At 42.3% G+C, this 14,525-nt stretch overlaps 1 protein-coding gene across 6 annotated transcripts in view; it reads left to right on the forward strand.

Annotated features, from left to right (window-relative positions):
* kcnma1a (potassium large conductance calcium-activated channel, subfamily M, alpha member 1a) overlaps positions 1-14,525 on the forward strand; it is a 787,618-nt gene that overhangs the window by 746,340 nt on the left and 26,753 nt on the right. For all 6 annotated transcript variants that reach the window (XM_068020590.1, XM_068020585.1, XM_068020588.1 and 3 more), the window contains 2 exons: positions 1,615-1,809; positions 6,631-6,749. In XM_068020590.1, the coding sequence (XP_067876691.1) occupies positions 1,615-1,809; positions 6,631-6,749 (314 nt within the window). The remainder of the gene's footprint in view (positions 1-1,614; positions 1,810-6,630; positions 6,750-14,525) is intronic.

A 14,525-nucleotide genomic window follows, 5' to 3' on the forward strand; every position in this document is an offset into this window, starting at 1 on the left:
GGGGCTTTGGTGTTATTATTGTGTGACACAGCCTCATTTAAAAAGTTAGTCAAAAGCAGGACTCTGTAAGCATGTAACATATTCAACACCAGACATCACACTTTCATCCCACGGATGCAAAACAACCTTTATTTAAAAACAAAGTCGTTCATTTAATGCTGGTTGCTTCTGACCTGGAGGCTGAAAACACAGCATTTTCCACAGTTCTCAACCCAAACAGCAATTAAACTCTGAGTTAGCAACAATTGGACCTTTTGTCTTAGCAGTACACATCTTTAATTTAACAGCAGAATAATGAGAGATTTGCTATTTTTTTTTTAAAGACAGATAAAGTAAGCAGTTTTTAAAGGATTGCACTTTTCTCCCCAGGGCTGTTACCTAATGAACCAGGGCAATTGTTTGGACAGTACAGTTTATCTGAGTGCCCCTTGGTTAGGAAGGAAATTCTGGGGGTCTTCCATCCAATAGCCTCTTAGCAGTTCCTCCTAGGGAGTCTACATCTTCTGCTGTCGGTAGGTTAAGATAGTATTGGGCTACAGGGCTCCAAATGGGGAGAATATCTCACTAATAAGCTCTCTAAACAAATATGTGAAAAGGTCGTCTTGGGCAAAACAGCTAAGGGCTGCTGGGGTCCACGGAACTTTGCCCCCGGCATGCATCAGTTTATGTGGGGAGGGAAAGAAGTTTTTTTTAAAAAAGTAAATGTTTTTGGGAGTCCCAGCAACTTTGTGAGGAAGCTAGAGCATTTTGTAATGAAAGTGTTGTACAGATCCTGGTATTAAATATGGTCCATGGAGGCCTATAAAAGGGACAGTGCTTCCTTCACTAAAACAATCATCTTTAATGAAGCTTAAATTTATTATATTGACATTAAGTAAATATTTCTAAGACTGATTGTTTACCTGAGAGGATGGAATGGTTATAGATACTGGCAGGCTGTCATCTTGAAGTAGCAGTGCACCTTATAAACTGTGCTTGCCAGCACACTTGAGTGTTTTAAACAAGACCACCTGGGATTTTACCTTCATCATCCATTTATTTAAAAAATAATCAAAATGTTTAATTGATACATACTTAAGTCTGATTTCTGTCAGCTCATGTCGTAAAGCTGCAGGATGTGATAGCAGGAGAGGACTGCATGAGTATACATGTGGTAATGTGCAGCGACATTCTCAGCATAAAGGCTGTTCCCAGCTGAATCAGTGATGAGGAAAAAAGGCACTCTAGCTCATACAGGCTTTAAACCTGTCCAGAGTCTTCTACTTTTGTATCTTTCTCAGCCTCATATTGGTTGTGAAGTTAACGCTGAGAGAGGGAGACTTTGCATCGCCACTAACAGCAATTATAGAGGGAATTAATCATTACAATTTCTGTCTAGAACAAAACTGACCTGAATTTGTGTGTGGAAGAAAAGATATATAGTGAAAGGACCTAATGGGACATACAACTAAAACAGAGTAATTGGAGTCTGCTGTCTTTTCACTTCCCAGATAAAATATGTGAAGTGACAGCACGTTAGTTTTAACTGCACAAAGTCCTCGGAAAGCGTAATTTGAATTTCTTCGGTGATGACTTTAATAGTGTTCGCTTAAAGAGTTTGTTTTATCTCCGCAGACATACTTCAATGACAATATCCTGACTCTGATACGGACATTAGTAACAGGGGGAGCCACGCCAGAGCTGGAATCAATGCTGGCTGAAGAAAACGCCTTGAGAGGTGGCTACAGCACTCCGCAAACACTATCAAACAGAGACAGGTGTCGAGTCGCACAGTTGGCTCTGTACGACGGCCCCTTTGCAGACCTTGGGGTAAGGTGAATTTGTATTTTTGCTCAGTAGGCCACTCAATTCCTGACTCTTCTGAATGAAAAGCACCTAGCTGTTGTACCTCGCATAGCCCATTTCTTTATTTTTAAGGGGAAGCTGCATAATTACACATGAGAGAAAGCAATAGAAGGATAGACTGGTAGGATTAGGGAAGTTGGGTGGGAGGGGGGTTTGTGTGGAACATAAAGACCAGCCAAATGGCCTGTTTCTGTTCTGTAAATTCTGTGTAATTTAATGCTTTTTTAAAAGTAATGTAGTTTGCTATGAGTGGATTTGTAATATGAGGTGGCTCGCTGCACTGACCCATTGGTGCTTAAACATGCTGTGTCATGGGGCTTTATAATGTAGCTCCTCAAATGGAAATCTCTGGGACGGAACCAGCAGTGTCATGGTGAGGCAGTTTTCCCAGTGAGAGGGAAAACCAGCAAACTCATCTCACTGTGCTATTCCCATGGGCACCTCAAGATGCCGTCAAGGGCTGAGAGAGAGCTGGGAGCCATGTAGCTCACCACCCTCTGAGCCAGAGAATGGGTTGCACATGACATCAGGAGAATTAGAATGGGGAGTAAATAAATGGAAACTTGATCCAGAAATGCAACCCAGACCCCTGATGGCTCAATCGGTACAGTAACTGTCTGCTGTGGGGTTTATCTATGCAGTTAAGCAATTGATCCCCAGAATATGCTGAGTCAGCTGATACCAGCCATCACAAAAGGCATTAATGTCATTCTCAGAACCCCCGGATTTAGGATGGGCAAATCAGTCATTCAGGGTTCCCATATCTGATACCTATTTCGCGACCCGTGCTGAAATTGCATGCATGTGGGCATTGGTGAGGGCAGGAAGAGAGTTGTCTGCATTATCCTCCTGGTGAATAACCTACTGAGGACTGGGTCCACAGTTGAAGAATAGGTGTGCGGGTAGCTGACAGCCATGGTACCCAGCAAGGCCAGGAGAGAAGAGGGAAAGAATGCAAAAAGCACATTTTTAAAGTTTCTTTGAATGGGGAGTGTGAAAGTACTGCCAATGATTGTGGTAGTGCCTGAAATACCGAATGGAAAAACACACTATAAATAGGAAATGCTCATTTTCAATGACTAATAGCCAGTTTATAGCCAATACATTGAACTTTCAGGGCCAAGTACACTAAAATATAGTAAAGCTACAGTAACAAATCAAATCAGTTGGACACGAGTCTCCCAACTGGATCAAATTACAGTGTACCCGTCACCATAACCCACTGGTTGAATTATTTTCTGTATCCCATCAGTATATATTTATAATTCTGTTTGTGAATTAGAATATTTTTCTGATAAACTACACAATGCAAGCCATCAGATGCATGATGTGAGTTGGGTGGATCCAAGTTCTGTTCAATCCTCCTCTCAGCCAGCAGCAACTCAGTAAAACCTTCATCCCAAGAGGAAAGAATAAAGTTATGTTCCCGTTTTTAGCAATGCAGTCACTAAAATACCTTGTTGGAAACTATTTCTATCTCACCAAAGTCTTTCTCTTCAACACATTCTCCTTACAATGTGCACTACATGGAGCTTTGGTGAGACCACACCTGAAGTACTGTGTACAGTTTTGGTCCCCTTACCTAAGGAAAGATATACTTTAGAACGGGTGCAACAGATGTTCACTAGATTGATTCCTGGGGTGAGAGGGTTGTCAATGAGGGAGACATTGAGTAGAATGGGCCTAGAATCTCTGCAGTTTTGAAAAATGAGAGGTAATCTTGAAACTATAAAATTCTTGGAGGGCTTGACAGGATAGATGCTGGCATGTCTAGACCAGGGGTCATGGTCTCTGGATAAGAGGTCAGCCGTTTAGGACTGAAATGAGAACGTTCTTCACGCAGAGGGTTGGGAATCTTTGGAATTCTTTACCCCAGAGGGTTGTGGATGCTCAGTCGTTGAGTATATTCAAGACAGAGATCAGTAGAATTTTAGTCACTAGGGTATCATGGATATGTGAATTGGGTGGGAGAGTGGAATTGATGTAGAACATCAGCCATGATCTTACTGAATCGTGGAACTGGCTCGAGGGACTGTATGGCCTACTCCTGCTCCTATTTCTTATGTTCTAACATGGAACAAAATTGGGATTGTGGCAGGGCCAGACTCTGCTATAATGCAGTAATATATGGATAGTCCAGCAGTTGAGACTCCCCAAGCTGTAGTTCCTTTGTTTGAAGCCCATCAGTTTAAGCTGCTGAATGGAACATTGAAATAGAACATATTCAGTGCTAGAGGAAGAGGTGTGGTGGTGGTGGATAGTCTGCATATGAGGACCATTCTTATATTGCAGAAGAGCACTTCCCATTGGCCAGTCACAGAGATGGCACCAATTTGTCTTGTCCACACTTCGTGGACAGAGACAAAGCAAATATTTCTGTTGAAAATACATCTAGTGATATGTTCCATATAAAACATCATAGATGCAGTATTACCAAAGTTCTTTCATGTTGGGGGAAGCACCTAACTCTTGAGGCCTGCACTTCCATCCAAGAATGTGAAGTGTCACAACTGTGCAAATACTTTCACAAGAGGGCAATTCGCTTGTGTCCTTTTTGTGTAAATGGTGGACATGAAAGTACTAAGATTGAGACTATTTTATACTAAAAGAAATGAATATTTTGGCGTTTAGATCTACTGAATATAGGGGCACAGAGTGCCATCAATTATTTGATATTTTATTCTGTAAAAAATACCATTATAATGTAAGTGCGCTTTAGAATGTTCCTTGTGAATTGAACCTCTAAGTGCTAATCCACCACAGTGGATTACTGTGTTTACCATGAAATCATCGTTCAATCCCATAGAAAAAGAGAATATCACAAAGGTTTCAGTCAAGGGAACATTCTGAATTGACATTAATGGATATGCAGTCATTAACCCAGAGTGCTTTAGCAATCATGTCATTCTGACTGTGAGTTAATTCAGCTGCTTCACCGTCATGGGCAGTAACTCCTCTCATGTTGCTTGCTGCTGATGTTCGTCAATGCTTGGTACTTAAACCAAAATATTATATTTAATAAACAGAAAAAAATTGGGAAAGTTGGTTTGTTCTTTGAGACTCAGATGACCACACTCCCTTTAATTCTGTGAAATGATTTCTTCTGAGCAATAATTCTGTACAATGTATGTGTTATATATATATATAAAAAAGAAATCTTGCAAGTAGTACAAGGATTATCTTAGAACATATCTTGAAATGGTTCAGCCAACAGGGTATTATAAAGGGTTGACAACCTTTTGAGATGTTCTGAGCATGCTGTTTCGAGACTAATGCCAGCTGAGAGCAATGAAAACACAAACGTATATTGTCAGTTCCACCTAGTTCTCTGGCCAGGCTAAACACTCACTAGCACCCTGATACCAGTTGAATTCAAATGATAAGGAAGAGACAATGGGAGAATTTGCTCTTCAACAATATTAAAAACTGTTAAAGATAAATGCCTGACCTAAACTGCCACAAAAGATTGAGGAATTTCAAGACCAAATTAAGTCCAGTGCAAATTGAGTTTCTGCTATCTTTTGCGCTGGTTTAAAAAAAATGTGCTAGAAGCAGGCCCTGCCCACAAAACTAGCCACGCCCCCAGAGCTAATTATTCACCTTGGCGAGTTTCTGCTAATTGCAACCATTTGCAGGGCTTCGAGCATGCTGTTAAAATTTATTTTTTTAGGATTTGGGGTACTAATAGGCATCTTTTAAAAGCTTTTAAATTTTTTCTAATTTACTAAGAAACTGACTACCGTACACCAAAAAACTAGTAAATGGTTCCGTATAGTTTTTTTAAAGTTTTCAGTTATTTAAAATTGGGTTGCTCACAGATGGTGGACTAGACACTGATTAAAAAATGCTTATTTTTTGTGGTAAACCTATTTTCAGCTGTATTTACTGAAACTGCTTCAGGTTACCGCTCGTTTTTTTTTACTGCAAATTCGTTCGAAAACAGCACCCGATTCGCTGGTTCATGAAGATTTTAATAAAAACAAAATACTGTGGATGCTGGAAATCTGAAATAAAAACAAGAAATGTTGGAAATACTCAGCAGGTCTGGCAGCATCTGTGGAGAGAGAAGCAGCGTTAACTTTTCGGGTCAATGACCCTTCTTCGGAACTCCGAAGATTACTTATTGAAGATTTTAAGTTTGGCGATATGCAGATGAGCTTGAGCAGAAATTTGAGCAAAAAAATTCCTTTGCAAAGCTAGTGCAATTTTGAGCACATTTTGTTCCACAGAAACTCTTGGCCAAAATTTTTAAAACTTTTTCAAATTCTCTTCACATTGCTGCAAAAGTGAAACAGTTTGAGGCCAACTCTTTGAGACACCACTTGTCTTGATCTGCATGACTTCACACAGTTTTGTAATGTGGAATGTAAATGTATTTACAATCTGTATTGCTTGAAGTGATTTATTTTCTTCAAGGTAGGAATGATGACTTAAATGTGGTGGATATTTTGTAGTTAGCAGAGTAATAGGAGAAATAACTCATACTGTTGCTGCCTCATCATAAATTTCAGATATGTAACATAACACAACTGGCTCAGACATATTCACATTTACATATAGGCCAAGAAAATCAGTTGAAGCTGCTTTTGTCATGTGATAGCACCCCTTTATTTAGTTTCTTCACATCCATTTTATAAAACAGATGACTTTGTGTCGCACTTGACGTATTCCATTTCCCCCAAAATCCTACATCTGGAACTGAAGGTATTGGGGGGGTGGGGGGAGTGCAAATAATGCCCTCAGAGCTATGCTCTTGCTGATATCTCTTGTGCCTTTTTGCCCCAGGATGGTGGCTGTTATGGAGACCTGTTCTGCAAGGCCTTAAAAACATACAACATGCTTTGCTTTGGAATTTACCGATTGAGAGATTCACATCTACGCGCACATAACCAATGTACTAAGCGGTAAGTGCCACAGGCTTCTCACAGCTCCCTACTTGTTATTTATAATGTTTGTATCCCTTTAACCTGAACTATTTTGCTGCTGGCTCAATGTTAGCCATAATATTAGTGACACCAAACTAACATAAAAGCACAACTATCAGAAAAGAGTTGCTGAAATAATTATTTTGTTCTTATTCTTTCATGGGATGTGGGTGTCACTGGCTAGGCCAGCATTTATTGCCCATCCCTAATTGCCCTTGAGAAGGTGGTGGTGAGCCCCCTTCTTGAATTGCTTCAGTCCTTGGGGGTGTAGGTTCACACAGTGTTGTTAGGAAGGGAGTGCCAGGATTTTGACCCAGCGAGAATGAAGGAACAGCGATTAGTTCCAAATCAGGATGGTGTGTGGCTTGGAGGGGAACTTGCAGGCAGTGGTGTTCCCATGCATCTGCTGCCCTTGTCCTTGTAGGTGGTAGAGGTCACGGGTTTGGAAGATGCTGTCGAAGGAGCCTTGGTGAGTTGCTGCTGTGCATCATGTAGTTGGTATGCATTGCTGCCACTTTGCACCGGTGTTAGAGGGAGTGAATGTTGAAGGTTGTGGATGTGGTGCCAATCAAGTGGGCTGTTTTGTCCTGGATGGTGGTGTTGGAGTTGCACCCATCTGGGAAGTGGAGAGTATTCCATCACACTCCTGACTTGGGCTTTGTGGAGTCATAAGCTGAGTTACTGCAGAATTCCCAACCTATGACCTGCTTTTGTGGTCACAGTATTGCATGGCTGGTGCAGTTCAGTTTCTGGTCAATGGTAAGCTCCAGAATGCTGATAATGGGGGATTCAGCAATGATAATGCCATTGAATGTCAAGGGGAGATAGTTGAATTCCCTCTTGTTGGAGATGGTCATTGCCTGTCACTTGTGTGGTGCGAATGTTACTTGCTACTTATCAGCCCAGGTCTTGCTGCATGTGGACACAGGCTGCTTCAGTATCTGAGGAGTAGCAAACAGTGCTGCATATTGTGCAATCATCAGCGAACATCCCCTCTTCTGACCTTATGATGGAGGGAAGGTCATTGATGAAGCAGCGGAAGATAGTTGGGCCTAGGACACTACCCTGAAGAACTCCTGCAGTGATGTCCTGGGACTGAGATGATTGACCTCCAACAACCACAACCATCTTGCATTGTGCTAGGTATGTCTCCAACCAGTGAAGAGTTTTCCCCCTGCTTCTCATTGACTCCAGTTTTGCTAGGGCTCCTTGATGTTACACTCAGTCAAAAGCTGCCTCAATGTCAAGGGCAGTCACTCTCATTTCACCTCTTGAGTTCTGCTTGAGGGCTAATTAATAACATTGCTGGAAAGGAGCCTTTGGGAAATAGTGACCGTAATATGATAGGATTTTACATTAAGTTTGAAAGTGACATAGTTCATTCTGAAACTAAGGTCTTTAATCTGAACAAAGGAAATTACAAAGGTATGAGTGGCAAGTTGGCTATGGTGGATTGGGAAAATACACTAAAGGATTTAACAGTAGATAGGCAATGGCTAGTACTTAAAGAAGTAACAGGAAAGATGGATCAACTATGGCTAACAAAAGAAGTTAAAGATTGCATTAGATCAAAGGGAGTGGCTTATATGGTAGCCAAAAAACTGGTAAGCCCAAGGATTGGGAGCAATTTAGAATCCAGCAAAGAATGACCAAGAAACTGATAAAGGGAAAAGAGAATATTGATGCAAGCTAGTCAGAAACATAAAACATAAAAGCTTCTTTAGGTATGTGAAAAGGAAAAGATTAGCAAGGACAAATGTGGGTCCATGACAGGCAAAGACAGGAGAATTTATAATGGAGAATAGGGAAATGGCAGAGAAACTAAACAATTACTTTGTGTGTCTCTCTCTATGGAGGAAGATACAGAAAATTTCCCCGAAATACATGTGAAAATGAGGACTTGAAAGAAATTAGTATTAATAAAGAGGTAGTACTCAAAAAATTAACTGGATTGAAGGTTCATAATTCCCCTGGACCTGATGAGCTATATCCCAGAGTGTTGAAAGAGGTGGTTGTAGAGATAGTTGCTGCATTGATGATTATCTTGCAAAATTCTATAGATTCTGGAAAGGTTTATGCAGACTGGAAAGTAGGAAATGTAACCCCACTATTTAATGAAGGAGGGAGAGAGAAAACGGGAAACTACTATTAGTTTGACGTCAGTACTAGGTAAAATGTCAGAATCTATTCTAAAGGATGTGATAACTAGACACTTAAAAACTAATGATATCATTGGGCAGAGTCAACATGGATTTATGTAAGGGAAATCATGTTTGACAAACCTGTTGGAGTCTTTTGAGGATGTTACTTGTAGCATAGATATACGAGAGCCAGTGGATGTGGTGTATTTGGATTATCAGAAGGCGTCTGATAAGGTCCCACACAGGAGGTTAGTAAACAAAATTAGAGCACATGGGATTGGAGCTAATATACTGGTATGGATTGAGAATTGGTAAACAGAGAGTGGGAATAAACAGGTCATTCTCAGGATGGCAGGCTGTTACCAGTGGGGTCGGAAGGATCAGTGCTGGGGCCACAGCTGTTCACAATGATTTGGATGTGGGGACCAAATGTAATGTTTGTAAATTTGCTGATGACACATAACTAGGTGGGAATGTAAGTTGTGAGGAGGATGCAAGGAAGCTTCAAGGAGACTTGGACAGGCTAGGTGAAGGGCAAGAACATGGCAGATGGAATATAATGTGAATACTTTGGTATTATCCACTTTGGTAGAAAAAACAGAAAGACAAGAGTATTTCTTAAATGATGAGAGGTTGGGAAGTGTTGATGTCCAACGGGACCTGGGTGTCATTGTTCATGAGTCACTAAAAGCTAGCATGCAGGTGCGGCAAACAATTAGGAAGGCAAATGGTATGTTGGCCTTCATCGCAAGGGGTTTTGAGTACAGGAGCAATGAAGTCTTGCTGCAATTGTACAGAGCCTTGGTGAGACCACACTTGGAGTATTGTGTACAGTTTTGGTCTGTACATCTAAGGAAGGATATACCTGCCTTAGAGGGAGTGCAACGGAGGTTTATCAGACTAATCTCTGGGATGGAGGTGTTATCTTATGAGGAGAGATTGCGGAAACTGGGCCTGTATTCTCTAGAGTTTAGAAGAATGGGAGGTGATCTCATTGAAGCTTACAAAATTCTTACAGGGCGTGACGGTTAATGTAGATGGGATATTTCCCCTGGCTGGTTAGTCAGAACCAGGGGACATAGTCTCAGAATAAAGGATAGGCTATTTGAGACTGAGATAAGGCAGAATTTCTTCACTCAGAGGGTGGTAATTCTTTGGAATTCTCTACCCCAGATGGCTGTGGAAGCTCATTCATTAAGCATGTTCAAGTCAGAAATCGATAGGTATCTGGATACTAATGACATCATCAGATATGGAGATAACACAAGACAGTGGAGTTGAGGTAGATGATCAGCCGTGATCTAATTGAATGGTGGAGCAGGCTCAACAGGTTGAATTGCCTAATCCTGCTCCTATGTTCCTCACTTTTGTCCATATTTGGACCAAGGCTGTAATGAGGTCAGGAGCTGAGTGGCCCCGGCGGAACCCAAACTGAGCATCAGTAAGTAGGTTAATGCTGGGTAAGTGCATTGTCATCGACCCCTTCCATCATTTTGCTAATGATTGAGAGTAGACTGATGGGGCGGTATTTGGCCGGGTTAGATTTGTCCTGCTTTTTGTGTACAGTACATACCTGGGCAATCTTCCACATTGTCGGGTAGATACCAGCGTTGTAGCTGTACTAGAACAGCTTGGCTAGAGGCATAGCCAGTTCTGGAGCACTAGTCTTCAGTATTGTTGCTTAAATGTTGTCAGGGCCAATAGCTTTTGCAGTATCCACTGCCTTCAGCTATTTCTTGATATCATGTGGAATGAATCGAATTGGCTGAAGACTAGCATCTGTGATGCTGGGGACCTCAGGAGGAGGCTGACATGGATCATCCACTCTGCACGTCTGGCTGAAGATGGTGGCAAATGCTTCAATGTTGTCTTTTGCACTGATGTGCTGGGCTCCCCCATCATTGAGGATGGGGTAATAGTGGAGCCTCATTCTCCAGTTAGTTGTTTAATTGCCCACCACCATTCACGACTGTATGTGGAAGGGCTGCAGAACTTAGATCTGATCTGTTGGTTGTAGGATTGCTTAGCTCTGTCTATCGCATGCTGCTTCCGCTGTTTGGTGTGCATGTAGTCCTGTGTTGTAGCTTCACCGAGTTGACACCTCATTTTTACGCATGCTTGGTTATGCTCCTGGCATGCCCTCCTGCACTCTTCATTGAACCAGTGTTGTTTCCCTGTCTTGAGGTGAAGGTAGAGTGTGGGATATGCAAGGCCATGAGGTTACAGATTGTGGGGGAATACAATTCTGCTGCTGATGGCCCACAGCGCCTCATGGATGCCCAGTTTTGAGTTGCCAGATCTGTTTGCTATCTATCCCATTTAGCACGATACTAGTGCCACACAACACCATAGAGGGTATCCTCATTGTGAAGATAGGACTTGGTCTCCACAAGGACTGTGCGCTGGTCACTCCAACCAGTACAGTCATGGACAAATGCATCTGCGACAGGTAGATTGGTGAGGACGAGGTCAGGTAGGTTTTTCCCTCTTGTTGGCTCCCTTGCCACCTGCCGCAGACCCAGTCTAGCAGCTATGTCCTTTAGGACTTGGCCAGCAGTGGTGCTACCAAGCCACTCTTGGTGATGGACATTAAAGTCCCCCACCCAGAGTATATTCTGTGCCCTTGTCACTCTCAGTGCTTCTTCCAACTGGTGTTCAACGTGGAGGAGTACTGATTCATCAGCTGAGGGGGAGGGGGGCAGTAGGTGGAAAGCAGCAGGAAATTTCCATGCCCATTTTCACCTGATACCATGAGACTTTATGGGATCTGGAGTCAATGTTGAGGATGAGGACAACTCCCTCCTGACTGTATACCATTGTGTTGCCACCTCTGGTGTCTCTGTCGATGGAACAGGACATACCCAGGAATGGTGATGGCGGAGTCTGGGACATTGTCTGTAAGGTATGATTCGGTGAGTATGACTATTTCAGGCTGTTGCTTTCCCCATTTTGAGACAAGCCGCCAGATGTTAGTAAGGAGGACTTTGCAGGCTTGAGAGGGCTGGTTGTGCCATTGTCATTTCCAGTGCCTAGGTCAATGCTGGGTGGTCTGTCTGGTTTTGTTTCTTTTAGACTTTTCGCAAGTGGTTTGGTACAACTGAGTGGCTTGCTAGACCATTTCAGAGGCAACCACATTGTTGTGGGTCTGGAGTCACACGTAGGCCAGATTTCCTTCCCTAAAGGACATTCGTGAACCAGTTACAACAATCGACAATGGTCACCATTCCAGATTTATTAATTGAATTTAAATTCCACCAGTTGCCATGGTGGGATTTGATCCTGTGTCCCCAGAGCATTAGCCTGGGCATTTGGATTGCTAGTCCAGTGACATTACCACTACGCCACTGCCTTCCCGTTAAGTCGGATGGTAGTTGAGCAACACCAGTTTTAAGGGGAATAGGCAAAAATTGCAGTGCTAGCAGTATGTCATTCACTGTAGACTGGGACCACTTGTGATAAGTGTTTTGTCTGTGGTATTTGTTGCTGTCTCACAGCAGAACTGGATTAAGTCAAATTGACTTGTTTATGACAAAATGCTATGACAGATGCCATGAACACAGACAATGGCATCCCAGGGCACAACAACACAATTTGATGTTATACACATAATTTAACGTTAAAATACTGCCAAGAAATCAATCCAAATCAGCTGATTCTTCCAGCCCAAAACAATGGCACTGACACACTTAGCTATCACAATCTTCTTTATCATGTTGTATGTCTTTGCATTTCGAAAGTTCAGAACATTTGTTTCATTTTCACCAAAACTTTTTTGTCCTGAGAGTATAGTTATATAAAGCATAAACACAACATGTGGCAAAGCAAATAATCTGGACCACTCATGTCCTTTCTGACTTTCTGTGTTTCCTCACTTGACACAGTGTAGGGACTGGAAGTACTTCCCTGGGGACATTTCCTCAATTGCAGCCATGTTTAAGTTCACAGCTCTAAAATTGTCACATTTGAATAACTTGTCTCACGTAGACATTACAGTAAATACAGCGACTAGTCCATGATCACTTAATGGTGTTCTTTTGAAGTCCTGTCATGTGCTCCATTGTGTTAATTTTGGCAACAAAACCATTTTACTGAATGGTGCATTTGCCAATAGGAATTGCCTGTGCCTGTATCTATTAAGTGACATTGGCTCAGTGAAATTTATTTATTTAGAGATATAGCACTGAAACAGGCCCTTCGGCCCACCAAGTCTGTGCCAACCAACAGCCACCCATTTATACTAACCCTACAGTAATCCCATATTCCCTACCCACCTACCTACACTAGGGGTAATTTACAATGGCCAATGGCCAATTCCTCCCAATGGGAGGAAACTGGAGCACCCGGTGAAAACCCACGCGGTCACAGGGAGAACTTGCAAACTCCGCACAGGCAGTACCCAGAATCGAACCCGGGTCCCTGGAGCTGTGAGGCTGCGGTGCTAACCACTGTGCCACCTGAGATGAGCCCCATGATCTCTTTGGTAGCTCTCAGTGAGCTCAGATGAATGAATATTTCAATTCCAAGGTAAATCTGGTTTCTCAGCATTATACAGTATCAATAGTCTGAACTATGGGGCAGAGGAACAGCAAAGATTTACATGCAGAGGTTTACACAAGCCTGATTATACTGATTCTGATTCAGATAGTTGGTCAATAACGACTTTGCTGTACAAAACCAGCGGTCCAATCAAAATTGTGGTCTCTAATGGTTTGCTGTATTTTACTTACGACTTTGCAAAATCACAAGGGTGAAAGTGAAACTGTTGCTGTACATGCCTGTTGTGGAGCCTTTCCTGTTTGACTCTGGCTTTCCTCATCTGGCCCAGTAATGGTGCACCATGGGTGTAGGTGCTGTCAGACTGCCTGTGTCTTCTGTTGAAACAAGATCACTAATTATACTCCAATAATGAACATGGTCCGTTTAATGAAGCCTTTTTAAGCAGTAATGACTAAGAATACCAGAGATCGTTCATGCTTGTTTTAGCCCAAATGCAAACCAGTTGTGGAAATGATCAATGAAGTGTTAAAACCAGGAGGGTTTCCTGCTGTTGTGCACTGTTCCCCAGCTATAGGCTTTAGTTTGTTTCTGCCAACACATTCTATTGTTTAAACAAAAAATATACTGTAATAGTTATAGCAACTAGCTATATGGCACTGATGGTCCTGATGTTTACTCTGAGCCGGGAAGAATGCAGGTGGGGGAGAATTTTTAGACTAGAAGCTTGAAAGTCAGGGTTTCCCACAGGTCTTATGGAATTTAAAGGGTTTCCAGCTCGATAGCTGGAATGGCAGACTGTGACTTCCTTTCAGGTTGGAAATCAGTGGGGAGTGGATGTGATTAAGTCTGACATCACAAGGTGGATCAGACATAGTGTTGGGAAGGGTAGTGGGGGGAGGAGTCTGACATCATGGGGTTCCAATCGCTTGTTAGGCCTGGTGGAATTACTCCTGCTCCTTCTGGCCCACAGTCAGTGCAATAACGGTACTTTGTTTGGACACATCACTCAAAAAGTAAAGTTCTTGCCAAGATCATTAGATTGATCCACATTCTCCAGTTATGCACTTCATAATTCTCTACGCACCCTGAAGAGGTTTTCAGTTCCTGCATTTATTTA

Source organism: Heterodontus francisci, chromosome 42 (genome assembly GCF_036365525.1).
Source record: "Heterodontus francisci isolate sHetFra1 chromosome 42, sHetFra1.hap1, whole genome shotgun sequence".
NCBI classification, from domain to species: Eukaryota; Metazoa; Chordata; class Chondrichthyes; order Heterodontiformes; family Heterodontidae; genus Heterodontus; species Heterodontus francisci.